This window comes from Protopterus annectens, chromosome 16.part0, assembly GCF_019279795.1.
Source record: "Protopterus annectens isolate FY-2018-M chromosome 16.part0, PAN1.0, whole genome shotgun sequence".
NCBI classification, from domain to species: domain Eukaryota; kingdom Metazoa; phylum Chordata; order Ceratodontiformes; family Protopteridae; genus Protopterus; species Protopterus annectens.
Genome location: NC_056750.1, coordinates 617,657,312 through 617,674,007, shown reverse-complemented (window position 1 = coordinate 617,674,007; position 16,696 = coordinate 617,657,312). Strand labels below are relative to the sequence as shown.

At 35.8% G+C, this 16,696-nt stretch overlaps 1 protein-coding gene across 1 annotated transcript in view; it reads right to left on the bottom strand.

Moving 5' to 3' along the window:
* Nucleotides 1-237: 237 nt before the first annotated feature.
* Nucleotides 238-16,696, bottom strand: part of LOC122790284 — a 388,810-nt gene continuing 372,351 nt past the window's right edge. Inside the window, exon 3 of the mRNA XM_044057786.1 lies at nt 238-5,928. Within this exon, the coding sequence (XP_043913721.1) occupies nt 5,021-5,928 (908 nt within the window). The 3' untranslated portion in view covers nt 238-5,020. The remainder of the gene's footprint in view (nt 5,929-16,696) is intronic.

The following is a 16,696-nucleotide window of genomic DNA, read 5'->3' as shown; positions in this document are numbered from 1 at the left end:
CACCAAAGTCTCTGATGTCCATTAAGTCTTTATCATATATATAATTTTTGTATGTGAAACCTTACCCTCCTAAGTGATAAAGCCACAAGTGAATCAGAAAAGGTCGCAGTACAAGTCAAGTGAATCATTTTATAGTTAACCACCGTGCAATTCATATAGGTAAGAAGGAAGCTGCAAAAATCTTACAGCATTTGTTGAAAGAAAACACTGCAAAAACATTTTTTATTTGCATTTTTGAATTAATAAAAGTTACTGAAAGTGAGAGGATACTGCAAAATAAAATATTCCTTTCTCAAATGTACCCTACAAATTTAAATTTTGAATGAAATAATCTAAATTCTGTTCTTTGATATTGCCCAGCTTCTGAAAATGTGAAAAATATGATTTTGCAGATTACTGTATGTTGAACAACATTTGCAGTTTTACTGATTTTTGGGAAATATAGATATCTGTACTGTTGCCAACTTATAAAATAAATATGGGGTAACTCCACTAATTCTGTACATATTAACTTGTGTTTTAAATGTGCTCACACTATTCAGAAATGAGGAAAACCACGTTTCTCCTTTTTGCTCAATAACCAAAAACATAAAAAGTAAATAGATGTTAATCAAATTTATTTTAACGATATTTCATGCTGAATAACTTTTATGTTCATTGTATCCTGTCGCTTGTCTGAAAGTTATTCACAACTCTCTGCTAAAACTTCTTTCCTTTCCAATTTAGTCATCTAAATGGTATCTGTGAATGAAAAACCTCTAATTCTGTAATTAATTTTATGACAAACAGCACATGTACTCATTATCTTTTGATGTTACCTGAGTTAGACTAAATTTAGTACTTCAAAAGTTCCAAAAATGTTCATATGAATGGATAAATGCATGATGATCCAAAGAGTGTATGGAAAAATTCCTGTGATAAAAGAAGTAAGAGGATACGTTAATGCAAAAAGTGCCACTCATCAATGGATATTGTTGAGTTTACCCACAGCTGAGATACAACATCCAGAAGGGCATACCATACATGGATAAAGCAAGTGAAATAATTTCTCCAAAAGTTAAAACTGTAAGCATGAGAGAAAACACAGCAATTCACACGATCACCACAGAAGTAAATTTGTTACACTAAAAAAAGAAGAGCCTTATAAGCAGCAAAATTTGCGTATGGATGCTGTATATAGTAGGAGTGTGTTTATTTCATATAATGGTATATTTAAATAGGATTTTCCTTCCTCTTAAACAATTCTGTTATTTCCTGCATGAAGATCAAATGCACTGTACTGTACCGGTGTATGCTAGCAGACTTGCTTATAGTAATGTGGTATAATATTTAACACAAGTGTAGTTTATTGCATTGCCATCAAGTTTGACTATTTTCTTTATATGCAGCATGTTTAATTTTTTATTCTACTGTTTTCAAATTTAGATGGGGCTGCAGTTCAGGATTTTATTCTTTTACTTCTGGGATGCTGCTTTTTTTCCTCCATCCCTAAGGTATGCCATTAGATTGCATATCACAAAAAGTCAGTATCTGTTTAGGGATGTCTTCTTCATGGTGATATGATTCTATTAATAGTGAAGACTGCATTTTTGGAGATTATGAATGACTGTTTTTTCTTATAATAGACATATATTTTAAGATTTTTATTCACACCTGAACTCATTTAACAGCATATATGTTACTACTCCGTTGGGCTTTAACATGAGTCCTGCAAGGTCAAGTAGTTTTTTTCACTACTGTAACACACTCAACAAAATATGAGTCAATAAGTTGTATCATGTATTGACTTAAGTGCCATTCACTATTTGTAACTGTTACCACATAGACACACACATCAATATATCTATATCACATTGCTGTACCTTGGGAAAAGGGAATGTTCTGAGACATTTGTTCTCTGTGTTTCAGGACACACTATAGAAGATCCTGATTCTTCAAATGGTTATCCCCTTCTATCTTTCTTTTAAGCCTTGTTCCCAAATTTAAATTTCATTTATAGTTTTGGGCGTTTTTACTGTTTATCTTCTTTTTTTTCACATAACAGTGATAACTGCCAAACGACTACATATTTAGAGTACATGTGTAGCAACATTTACTTGTTACTCATGCAGCACGCTACAGTAATGGAACTATATAATGGATATTTTCATTCCTGATCTAATGAATATATGTAGCTTTAATTTAGGCAGTCTACAGTTAAATAAATAAATGTAATTAGGAAAATCACTGATCTGTTTGAAAAAAAAAAAACAGGTCATTTTTTGTGAGCCTGAAATATACTGTCTTATGTGTAATAATGTACTCAGTGAGGGGGGGGTGGGTAGGGAATAAAACCAGCCAGTGAATTAAATATTTTGTTAAGTGGAGAGGACATACCGTAGACATTCTCCAAATATATTTGTATCCTCATTAAAGTGAATGCAACAAAATGCAGTACTAGGTAAACAGACCACTGCCTAAATTGTTCACAACACTCAGATAAGGACTTTAGCCTATCAGGATGAGAACCACTGTTCAGCAGTCAGATGGGTAAGAGGCAGTAAAAATACATATCTTTATTTTAATTTATATCTGTGATAGATAAACATTTAGATGGCCAGTTTTACAAATCAGTTGTAGATCACTCCATTTAGATGGCCAGTTTTACAAATCAGTTGTAGATCACTGCATAATGTTACAGGGTTCAGCATTAGAAACCATATTGTCCTCCTTATTGGTCTGATGTGTCCTTGTATTTCACATTAATATTAAACTAAAATCTACTTACCAGACTGAGAAGATGTGAATACCTGTGTTGCATCAACAACTTTTTCTATGAATCTTGAAATAAAATGGTGCACGTTAAAATGGCTTGCACTTTTTCATTCATTAAAACGTTCTCTCATACCTACTTTAACTTATTGAGGGTTATGTGGGAGCAGGGTAGAGAACCAATCCTGAATATTATGTTGATCCACAGCAGGATGCACCCACACAGCACATGCATACCTACAAGCATTTTAAAGATCAACAATTTACCCACTGACATGTATTTGGGATGAGTGAACGCTCTACAGCACCCAATGAAAACCAACCTAGACACAGTTGGAGCATGTAGATACCACATAAAATGTACCCTAACTGAGACTCAAACCTTCACTAATACTTAGGAAAGTCAGATTTATTTAAACGGTAGTGACAAATGTATCACTAAATGACAAATAATTTTAGAAGACAGTTTCACAACTATGCCACATGAGTTTATCAGATAGGAATATGTATTTAGGATTCCTGTATATCATTTTGCCTACTTTATTTTTAATAGGCAGTCCTTAATTTAAGTGCAAATAAACAGTGTGATAGTTTTCCACAACCAGAATAATGGTAACAACTTCAGAAAATAGACAAGCCAGCTGTCTGATTCTGTACAGTCAAAAAGGATGGTAGACCATTTCATGTGTGATCTCTCTTGCCTTGTGCACACATCATGAGATGTATATCAGTAGTAACAGCAAATGACATCCACACCACTGTATGCATATTTGAACTTAAGACTGTTTATGTAATTGATGGTGTTCTTTATCTCCTACCAAATTAGGATAATGTGATCATGTGTAAATGGCTAATGTCACATCTGGATCCTCACCAAGAACCTTTTATTAATCTTTGCAGACTACAGCCATTAGTCTTTACTAGGATGGGGAGATTACCTCATGTATCCTCGGTCTCTTAACTTAATTTTTTCTTATCACCAGTGATTAAAATATGCCTGAATGACGTGTTCTTATTCTTGTAGTCATGCTTACTCCTGAATATACAAGATAATGGAACATAACAGCTGTGCTAATCTGTTTCTCTGAGTTCTGTGACATTAGTGCACAAAGGGTGAACTCTGATTTCTGCCAGGTCTGCTTTGCTACACATACCCTAATGTTTTCTCTTGTGAAGAAGATAACTGTAACTGGCTTCCCATTGATTAGGTGTATTAACCAGCTGTAGCCATACATTAGCCCAGGTAGTCTATGCAAATCCAACTACTGCTCAAATGGAACAGTTATTCAGTCTCTGTTTCAGGACTCACTCTAGCAACACTAATACCCACTGACCTAAAGGGTGGCTTATGTTAAATAGCATTGTTCAGAGAAATTCTCAAAATAAATAGCAGTTAATGACAACCAACATGGATTATTAGACTTGTCATGCTTTACAGTATGACTAACTGCTATATACATAATCCAGAAATACTGTATAACTAGCAGATATCAAATTATTAAAATGTCATCATTACAACAGTGTGGATTTTCCTGAAGAGTAGTGCTTGACCCATTCCTGTAGGTGTTATTAAAACTACAGAATATGTGACAGTGTGTGAAGGAAGGCAATGAATGATTAACTGATCCCTCTGCAGCAGCTAAAGCGCATTGCAGAATGATTTCCTGTGTAGTAGATCATTTCCAGATAACTTCTAATTGGAAAACATTCACACTTGCCAGTAACCTTGCTCAAAAGTAAGCATATTCACTATAAAACTATAACTTAAATTTGCATAGCTGAAAAAAACAGAGCAACTTACTGACATTTGTAAATGAACATTAAAGACCAGTTATCTTTATATACCCCCATATACAGAGATCTATGAAAAACAGCCATACCAGGCACTGACCTCTCTACATTTAGTAGTTTTGGCAACAGTTATATGCAAATAAGTTTTTAAAAAAGTGTGAAGTATTGTCTCGTGGCTGTTCCTGAAATGTAGCCTGTTCATAAATGTCATATATTAAATTTCAGTAACTTAAGAATCTGAAGCTAGCGTGAAAACGTATTGCTTAGGATGTTTTGTGTACATGTCTCTGCAGCATAAATTTGAGCAGAGGTAAGATGCTGTTATTATTTTCTGGTGTGGAAAAGTGCAAACCATTTTATATACCTGCTTCCTTGCACATAGTCATACAAGAATTTATTTGTAACATTACAAAACACCACATGTGAAGGATAACTCAACTTCATTATGATTTATGTAAACAGTAAAAGCAAAACCCCATTAGCAGGAAAACCCGTGCTCCAAAGAATCCTCTGGTTTCACAAACAATATGGATAAACTCTCTGATTCGATCACAGAAATATTAGACTTAGCTGTAGCTGTGTGACGCATTATAATCGAGATCTGTGACACTAAGGCAGATGCAATGTTTTGGAGGAAACATTCCTCACTGGTCTCCAGGTTATTAGGCAACATTGCTGTAACTGTCTTTAGGACAAGTGGATTTCCATCAGAGGAGTGCTGAAGGCAAACACTTAATCCGTATGGTGAGTGTCGTGCTCTCTGTAAAATTATGGCAATTGTGATCATTTGTTTCGCAATCTCCTGTGAACTGTTCCAACTTAGAAGGGAATTGCTGTAGTCCAATATCTTAGTTTTCACTTCATGAAAAGTAGAATGCTCAGTCATAACTAACAAAGAGAGAATAGTTTTGGAAAAGCAAAATACAGTATTTCGTGCCTGTCCCTGCCCAATAACTATAAGTCCAAGCCTTGAATTGCTGGAAGCCATTCTGTGATAGTGATTCAGAGCTTCATCCAGTGTCCTCCATGTTGCCTCCGTTTGACTTGGAAATAAAAAGCGTTGCTCATTTCTTTTGCACTCTCGGAGCTGACAACTGTGTAATTTAAAAGAAGTGTGGTTCAAAGGAACAGCAGGATTACTGCTGCAGTCTGCCAGGAAGTATGACACAACTGTAAACACAAGGAGAAGAAAGAAAGCAAGCCTCACTGATGGCAGAAAGTCTGATTCTTCCAGCTGGGGAAAATCAGGCTCAAAAGTTTGACCCATTTGTCTTTCCTGCACTTCCATCCCTAAGTTATTCCATGTTGCGTGCTGTGGTTCACTGTGACCATTTTCATGAAATTCTAATTTTCCATCCTCCTTTGTTAGGACATTGTTTTCATTCTCTGAAAGAAGAAGAAGAAATTGATTGTTAAATTTTCTTATATATATGAGCTAAATAGCACAGGGCATCCAAGTGCTATCACTGATTTGATGGTTTATCCAAACAAAATTCTACAGATTAACACAGTACTAGGCTCATCATGTATGAAATCTTAACCATGGGCAGACATCTGGATTAACAGTGTGGAAAGCTTTTATTCATTCATTCTCCGATACCTGTTTTTTCTAGCTCTGAGACATATGGAAGTTAGAGCCTAAACTGGCAGTAAGTGGTTCAAGACAGGGTAACTAATTCTGGATTGTAAAGCAAAAATGTATAAGCAGGGTACTGAAAAGTGATCAGTAATCCAAAAAAACAGTACCTTGGTATGTAAAAATGTAACGAGGTGGATTTAAAGCAGTTTGAGAGTTTATTCCAACAAATACACACACTATACACACACAAACGCATTTAGACACCAGCGTTTTCATCCCATCAATAAAGACTTCATCATATTACTGAAAATATTCTGTTTACCAGTTATATAACCTCTAACATTTAAAATAAACCAATCAAACCTGTGCAAGCTTGCAGGAAATATGTCACCCTTTTCTACTTTAAATCTTGTTTGTTTGTGTCTTTCGGTTTTTCCCGGTTAGGGGTTGCCACAGCGGAACTCCGGTCCGCTAATGATTGGTAGTGGATTTTTACGTACCGGGTTACCAGCCCTGACGCACAACCTTCAACGAAGGCAAGCCCCATTCACGTATGCCTCCACACAGAAGACGCTCTAGCTGAGAATCGAATGGGACAACGTCTTGCTATGAGGCGACAACGCTACCACAGCACCAAGATGTTAAAATTCACTTGTATTAAGACATATTATGAATAATATTGTGAACATAATATAAAACGGTTCAAAGCATAAAAATATCAATTAAAACTCTTACTTTTGCTATTAGTTTAAAAAGTAAAAACGTTTACCATCATAATTAATTAATTAATTAAAAGGTTCTCCTTCATACTGCTTGGTCATGTTTTATGCAAAAGCACCCTCTAGTGGACAAAGTAAACAATGGCATTCATAAAACATAACTTGGCAGATCTCATTCTTAATAATGGTACTATGGATATGGTGTCATTTAAACGTGGGGTGTTTGCCACGTCAAGAGTTCATAGGTTGGTACTAGGCTATCAGCCCTAGGGCCTATACAAGCCTAGCCATAACAATTCCCTGGCTGTTTCTTCCCACACTATTTACTTCAAAAACAACTCCAACACCTCCAAAAATAAATTGTACCACACAGCTCCAAGATTCAGCAATGAAAATAACAGCCAACCTTGTAGAAAGATTTTGAGTTTTATTACAATTCTGGTACCTCGGACTTCGCCTTCAGTGGAATAACTTACAATTTGAAATACAAGTCTTTATATACCACTTACAAAAATTAGATAATTATATAATTAATCAATCAATAAAGTATTTATCCTAATAAATAACATATAAATAAATGAATAAATAATTCATACACATTCCAACTTGATTCATTTTTCATATTTAACATTCAAATTTCCAAATTCATACCATTTGGAAAAAGAGTATTAAAATTAATAATATATCTAGACTCCAAATTTAATAATCTTTTTAGAAAATTATTGTCAAACTCCATTGACCCATAAGGTTTAGCTACAACACTAAAAATTAAGTCCTTAACTGCACCCCCATGTTCTTTATGGAAGTGACTAGCTACCGGGCTATCTAATCTTGAATTTCTAAAATCCCCCAGATGTTCTAAAATTCTTGTTTTAACCTTACGTTTTGTCTGTCCTACATACCATTTTGGTACTGGACAGTTGCACCCGATAACATAAACAACCCCAAAAGAATTGCAATCAAAATAATCCCTGGCATTATATAAAAAAACATTAATTCTAGTCCCATCTAGGTTCCTGATCTTATTGCATACCTTACATCTTCCACAAGCATGGGCACCTGCATTTGCTACCTTAACCCTGTTTTTCTTACTTCTTGCTAATTCTTTTAAATTTTGAAACCTCCCAAAAGAAAATGTCAATTTCCTTGGAATAATATCCTTTAAGCCATCATCATTCATAATGATAGGCCACAATGCCAATACTGTACTTCTAAAAATATGGGAAAATCCTGAAAATCTGGAAACAAAAAATATTTGGTCCCTGTCATCCATTGCCTTTTCATCCTTACCCCTCTTGTTTCTTCCATTGTTTTTATGTTTCCTATTCCAAGAACTGAATTCATTATGCCTTAAGCCCAATTCTCTTTCCACCTTTAATCTAGCAAAATTTACACTTTCATCAGAATAACCCCTAGCACAAAGCTTCTGATACACTCTATCAAATTCCAACATAATATTATTCCTGTCAGAAGTATTACATGCAATACGTTTGAATTCCCCGCAAGGTAAAGAATCAATAAGGTGGACACTATGCATACTAGATGCATGTAGAAAATTATTAACTGCTGTGTATTTATGAAAAGGTTTATATTGAATCTTGCCATTCAACCCCACATAAAATTCTATATCCAAATACTGAATATTATTGCCACCTATAATAAAAGTAAAATCTAAATCACATGGGTTCATCTTAAGGCCAGACACAAAATCTTCAAATTCCCTGGGATCTCCTTTACACAAAAACAAGAGGTCATCTATAAATCTCTCATATTTAACCACTCTGTTTTGAATAAACAAACAGATTTTCAAAATATCCCATAAAAATAATGGCATAAGAGGGAGCAAAGCAGGCACCCATTGCCGTACCTTCTTTTTGCAAAAATTTTTTTTTTCAAACTCAAAATAATTATGAGTAAGACAAAACTTTAAAAGGTTAATGATGTAAGTAGTTCCTGGACCCTCACCCAGCAGTTTACCCACTGCTTCCAGGCCCCATTTAATACTAATACTTGTATACACTGCGGTGGTGGTGCTCTTGCGCCCGCTGTCGCCTGCGTGCCTCGCTCGATTCTCAGTTAAAAGCGTCTGCTGTGCTGCTGTACGCGTGAATGGGTGAACGCTGAAAGTGCCGTGTGCGTTGGAAGCCCGGCAAGCCAGCATGTAAACTCTACTGCCAATCATTTAGCGGACGGAGTTTCGCTGTGGCGACCTCCTGAAAAAAAAGCGAAAGACACACACACACACTTGTATACAAAGACTTAACATCCATGCTCATCCAGTAGAAATTGTTCTCCCAAGTGACTTCCTTAAAGGAATTACATACTTCCTTAGTGTTTTTAACATGTGAGGGTATCCTTGAAAGATATACCTCCAATACCGATTGCAAAAACAAGCCAACATTATGTAAAAAAGCATGTCTTCCTGAAACAATCGGACGTCCTGGTGGATTTTTCAAATCCTTGTATACTTTTGGCAAAATAAAAAATCTAGCATCCCTTGGCTTTTTGATGAACAATTTCTTAACATCCATGGATGTAAAAAAACCCAAGCGTTCACCTCTTTCCAAAACCTCAAATAAAGCATCATTAAATTCTCCTATGGGGTTAGAAGGCAAGCAAACATAAGTATTTGTATCAGATAAAATATCTAAGACTATAGAATTGTATTTCTCCCTGGGCAAAATTACCACCTTTGTCAGATTCCATAATGACATATTTCTCACAATTCTCCCTCAACTCACAAAAAGCTTGCCATTCTACCCTTGACAAATTGTATTCCACTAAATGTTTTTTAAAGAATACAAAATCCTTCATTAATTGCTTGCTTAAGGTTTTTTCAAAGACATTAATACTATTGTTCAATCTTGGTGGAACAAATTCACTTACATATGGTACTTTGGGAACATTAAACTTTCCATAACCTGTATGAAATTCAAAATTACCATCAGAAAACATATCAGTTTCCACCTCCTGGTAAATGTCTAAAAATTCATTTTCATAAATAAACATATCCAGTAATGAATTTTCAAAAACAGAAATGTCATTCAATACCATTGCTTCATTTGCATCAATTTTAGACACACTTTCCTTGTTAGCAAAATATACTTTGAGATGCAATTTCCTACAAAACTCTCTGACCTCCAGAATAACATCGGCGAGAGAGGGCACATATGTAGGAACAAACTTCGTCCCTTTATATAATACTTTTTTCGTTGTGTCAGTAATATTTAAATCAGACAAATTAATAATATTTAAATTCTCACCTGTATCTAACAAATGCTCGTCTAAAACGAATGCAAACCCACCACCATCACCAAATAAATGTCCACAATCAACAATTCCTCGTCCTACTGGTAAAAAATCAATTCTTCTTTCTTTTGGCTTGAAAACGCCGATTGCGGCCTTTTCTTTTGAGTTGGGCTCTGCTTATCGGTGATTATAGTCTCTTTAGAACTATTGGAACCTGATGAGACCTCCAAATTTGACTCCTCAAAGGAAACACTTTTCCTTCCCGCCAAACTCATCTCCACCGATGAACCGGAAGTGTCCCTAGGGCCGCGAGATCTGCTTCTGCTGTATTTTGAAGCAGATCTACCCCGCCCCTTCTTAAAGCCATATTGCCAAGAAAAAATGTTACCTGTACTATAGTCATTGGTATCGCGTACACATTTCTTTTTCTTCCGTTGAATAACTTGCATTTCAATTTTAGACACCCTTAATTTTATTTCAGTTAAATTCTGCTCAAAGTCACCCTCAAGCAAACTATGAATAAGAGTGTTTTGCAATTCCATAATATCAGAACATACCTTATTAAGCGTTCTCTCATTACGCCTAATAAGTACCCGCAACCAATTCAAGGTACATTGTAGGGAAATTTCCTTCCATTCTGCCAGAAGATCTGATTCATCCTCAGTGAACTCATAGGCAGGCAATCGATCCACCCTGAGTCCCCTGGGAGTAATATTAGACCAAAATGTCTTAAATTTATCAGACCATGTTTTAACACCAACTGAGTTGAGTGTTCTCAATAAAGGTTTAACATTTGTACCAGGTGTTTTTGTTCCTGAAGATTCTTTTGCACAAGATGTTGCATCCTATTGTAGATTGCTTAATTTGAGATTATTTTTTGGTTTATCTAATAACAACAGTGTTTCTGACAAATTTGTTTAGCACCAATCACAATTTTCTCCCCCCATGGATCCTGCTGTTTTACAATTTCAGAAGAACATTCTCAAAGATCTACATTATGTAAGATCAGAATCTCGTTTGAAATTTAATAATATTTCTATTTCAGAAAAACATGCTATAGAAGATTTACAGAATAATCATGAGATTGTTATTATTTCAGCTGACAAAGGTGGAGCTGTCGTGATTTCAAATTGGCTCAACTATGACCAAGAAGCTAAGAGACAATTATCCGATAGGAAATATTATGCTGAGATGGTTATGAATCCCACCATGAAATTTAAAAAAGAAATTGAGGAGTTTTTGTTGCATGCTAAAGAAGCGTTTATCATTGATAATGATTTGATGCAACAACTTTTGGTTCATGATCCCAAGAACCAATATATTTACTTCTTGCCTAAGATTCATAAAGATCCCATTCATCCCCCAGGTAGGCCTATTGTGTCAGGTAGGGGTTATATTACCGAACCGTTGTCCCTTTTTCTCACCAAACAAATCAAACCTTTGTTGTCTCTGATATGGTCACGTTTACGTGACACAACTAATTTTTTACAAATTATTTCTGACTCACAACTTGAACCAGAATGGCGTATGTGTACCTTTGATGTTAGTGCCCTTTATACTAACATTCCTCACTCTGGTGGTCTTGAGGCATTGTCCTACTGGTTGAATATTTCTGGTTTATATTCTATTGAATATAATGAATTTTTGCTTGATATGGCTGCTCATGTATTAACAAATAATGTCTTTTTTTACCAAGAAACTTGTTATTGGCAGACCAAAGGAACGGCTATGGGGTCATCCTTTGCCCTCATTTATGCCGATTTATTCATGGCTTATGTTGAAGAAGATCTTATTTACAATAAACATAACAACATGTTTCTGAATCAATTGGATATTTGGAGAGTTGGTCAATATGGACAGGGGATCTTGCTGAATTGTTTGAATTTTTGGCATATTTAAACAATAACAAATGGGGTCTTCAGTTTACATTACATTATGACACCAATGTCATTACTTTCTTGGATGTTTTAGTCACAAGATTACCGGACAACACTTTAGGGACCAAAGTTTATAGAAAGCATCCAGCGTACAACACCATCTTACATGCATCGAGTTTTCATCCACCACATATTGCCAAAAATATACCTAAATCACAATTCATCAGAATAAAAAGGATTTGTTCCGATGAGTCTTCATATCAGGAACAAAGTCGAGATCTTACCAATAGATTCAGATGTAGGGGTTACAAAATGGGCCATGTTTTTGATGACAGCAGCAAGGTTGGCACTATGAGCAGGGATGAGTTACTGTCCTACAAGGAGCAGGATAATATGGTTTCACAACCAATCAGGTTCACTACTACCTATGGTAGGAATTCAGATAATCTTATCCAGAGTATACACAGGCATTGGAACATCTTGCAATATGGTCATGAAATAGCTGATATTATTCCCAATAAATGCCTTTTTTCTTTTAGAAAAGGAAGAAATTTAAGCAGTTGTTTCAATCATTATAAACATACACATGAGCATATCAAATTGGAACAGATTCAAACCACACTCACAGGTGGCATCCTTTAGGCTGTTACCCTTGTGGTCACTGTGTCATTTGTAATAAAATATGCAAAACTAAGCAATTTTCCAGCAAAAACTCTCCCATAGTGTATGACATTAGGTTTTTTGCCAATTGTAGTACAGATCGGGTTATCTATCTGGCTACATGCACATGTGGGGCATTTTATGTGGGACAATCGTCCAGACCACTTAGACTTAGGATCTCCGAACATATCAGTAACATAAAGAAGGGTAGAATACACAATGCTCTATTTAAACATCAGGTAGTTCATCCAACTGCCAATTTCTTATTTACCATTATTGATACTATCAAGGGTAATAAACAAAATAAAACCAGCTGGCATTCTCTATTGTGTTCCAAACAGAAAAAATGGATCATTAAGTTAGGTGGTTTATTTCCACCAGGATTAAATGAACAGTTTTAAGTGTAACCAATCACATTGTTTTGTCTGATATTTAAATGACAGTTCTTGAGTGACTTTTTTTACATTGAGGAAGGCTGTGTGTATTAACCAGCCAAAACCGGTCTGTGTACTTTTGCTGTCTTTATTGCATTATTCAATAAATGCACTTATTCACCAGGATTTGGTCTGCTGGCTGCCTCTTTTGCATAACTGCTTGTTTTTCTTCAGCCGTGCAGTTGCTTCCGCGCAAGAAGTTCTTTTTTGCAGTAATATTAGAACTCACATATTTCTCTAGTAATGTCAGGTCATAAAAAAACGTCATTTCTTTAACCATCAGTTTTTCAAGTTCATCAAATTTCATGGTATGATCCTTGCTAACACACAACCACGGGTCATTGGAGGCTAACCTCCTCTCTTTGTCTTTCCAAATGGAAGCTAGGTCCAAAGCATTAACACCATTCCTAGCACTTCCAGGTGGTCCTGCTGTTTCGTTGCTGGACATAATGATTAACCACAAAAACAACTCCAACACCTCCAAAAATAAATTGTACCACACAGCTTCAAGATTCAGCAATGAAAATAACAGCCAACCTTGTATAAAGATTTTGAATTTTATTACAATTCTGGTACCTCAGCCTTCGCCTTCAGAGGAATAACTTACAATTTCAAATACAAGTCTTTATATACCACTTACAAAAATTAGATAATTATATAATTAATCAATCAATCAATAAAGTATTTATCCTAATAAATAACATATAAATAAATGAATAAATAATTCATACACATTCCGACTTGATATGTAAAAATGTAACGAGGTGGATTTAAAGCAGTTTGAGAGTTTATTCCAACAAATACACACACTATACACACACAAACACATTTAAACACCAGCGTTTTCATCCCATCAATAAAGACTTCATCATATTACTGAAAATATTCTGTTTACCAGTTATATAACCTCTAACATTTAAAATAAACCAATCAAACTTGTGCAAGCTTGCAGGAAATAAATAATTAATGATAGAGTTAAAACCATGTCACACTTTTCTACTTTAAATCTTGTTTGTTTGTGTCTTTCGGTTTTTCCCGGTTAGGGGTCGCCACAGCGGAACACCGGTCCACTAATGATTGGTAGTGGATTTTTCCGTACCGGGTTACCAGCCCTGATGCTCAACCTTCAATGAAGGCAAGCCCCATTCACGTATGCCTCCACACAGAAGACGCTCTGAGAATCGAACGGGACGTCTTGCTATGAGGCGACGCTACCACAGCACCAAAATGTTAAAATTCACTTGTATTAAGACATATTATAAATAATATTGTGAACATAATATAAAAAGGTTCAAAGCATAAAAATATCAATTAAAACACTCACTTTTGCTATTAGTTTAAAAAGTAAAAACGTTTACCATCATAACTGATTAATTAATTAAAAGGTTCTCCTTCATACTGCTTGGTCATGTTTTATGCAAAAGCACCCTCTAGTGGACAAAGTAAATAATGACATGCATAAAACATGACTTGGCAGATCTCATTCTTAATAGTGGTACTATGGATATGTTGTCATTTAAACGTGGGGTGTTTGCCGCCTCAAGAGTTCATAGGTTGGTACTAGGCTATCAGCCCTAGGGCCTATACAAGCCTAGCCATAACAATTCCCTGGCTGTTTCTTCCCACACTATTTACTTCCCTGGACCCCTGTCTAGCAGGGTGACTGACGTGATCCCCGGGGTGAATTTCCTTTCTCCCATCCAATCGTCAAGGTTCCTTTTGAAGAGGGCCAAAGAGGCACTCTGCTTGACATGTATGGGAAATCTATTCCAGAGTCTGGGGAGTCTCTGGGTCAGGAACCTATCCCTCCAGCATGTTTTGTTTATTGTGATGACAAGGTTTAGATCCCTGGAGCGTGTAGCTCTGAGGGATTGGGATTTCTTTAAGTGTAGCATGTCCAGCAGCACTGGGTTTGACATGGCCTTGTATGTTAAGCAGAGATCGCCTCTGAGTAAACAATATGCGACAGAGTATAGCTGGAGTTTTTTAAGGAGGTCAGAGTGATCTGCCACCATAATTCTCTCTCTCTTCCTATAATCCACCCCTGGTTTCTCTTTTCACCTGTTCCTGTACAAAAACATGAAATCTGCCTTATGACATTCTTTTGTGTGTTTATATAGAGCATTATTCTCTTTCTTATTCAAAATGTCATATTTGTGTTCAGAGATCCTTCTTTTTAACTTGCGTTCGGTCTTTCCAGTATAGAAGGATCTACATTCTATACATGTTGCAAGTTAGATTATCCCCATAGAGTCACAATTATAATAATTATATCCTACAACCCACTTATTCCTACTTTCAATAAAAACCTTGTCCACATTCACAATATTCCCACATTGTGAACAGTTTGCACATTCGTATGTTCCTTTCTTTCTTTTATTTATCCCTTGATTCTTACCATCACTTTCAAAAATGTTTTTCAAACTCTGCGAATTTTTATATACAAACTTCAAGGGTTCTTTTGGTAACGTTTCCACATCCGACATATTAACAAATCTATTCCATTCTGAACTAATAATTCTCTTTGTGGGTCCTGTTAAAGCATTATATTCTAGCACCAAAGCTCTACCATAACCATGCTCTTGATTATTAACTGTATTTTCCTGTTCATTCACAGGCTCCCCAAGATGGGCTTAAATTTATTCTGCCTATCAACATTTATTTCATCCAAGGATACCTTTCATGTTTGGGATTCCTAAGACACATAAGGATGGAGCTGATCCCCCACTAAGGCCCATTGTTTCGGCGGAAGGGTCTAAGACCCTTCCATTAGCAAAATATGTGGACAATAAGCTCAAAAGGTTATGGACAAAAAGGAAAGCCATCTTGAAAGATTCATGGGCCTGTGAATGAACAGGAAAATACAGTTAATTATCAAGAGCATGGTTATGGTAGAGCTTTGGTGCTAGAATATAATGCTTTAACAGGACCCACAAAGAGAATTATTAGTTCCGAATGGAATAGATTTGTCAAGAACCCTTGAAGTTTGTATATAAAAATTCGCAGAGTTTGAAAAACATTTTTGAAAGTGATGGTAAGAATCAAGGGGTAAATAAAAGAAAGAAAGGAACATACGAATGTGCAAACTGTTCCCAATGTGGGAATATTGTTAATGTGGACAAGGTTTTTATTGAAAGTAGGAATAAGTGGGTTGTAGGACCTAATTATTATAATTGTGACTCTATGGGGATAATCTGTCTTGCAACATGTATAGAATGTAGAACCTTCTATATTGGAAAGACCAAACGCAAGTTAAAAAGAAGGATCTATGAACACAAATTTGACATTTTGGATAAAAAGGAGAGTAATGCTCTATATAAACACACAAAAGAATGTCATAAGCAGATTTCTTGGAAGTGAGAGGATGCCTGAGGAAAGGAGAAGAAGTGTTTTGGTACCGATTTTTAAGAATAAGGGTGATGTGCAGAGCTGTAGTAACTACAGAGGGATTAAATTGATCAGTCACAGCATGAAGTTATGAGAAAGAGTAGTGGAAGCAAGGTTAATAAGGGACGTGATGATTAGTGATCAGCAGTATGGTTTCATGCCAGGAAAGAGCACTACAGATGCAATGTTTGCTCTGAGATTGTTGATGGAGAAGTACAGAGAAGGTCAGAAGGAGTTGCATTGTGTTTT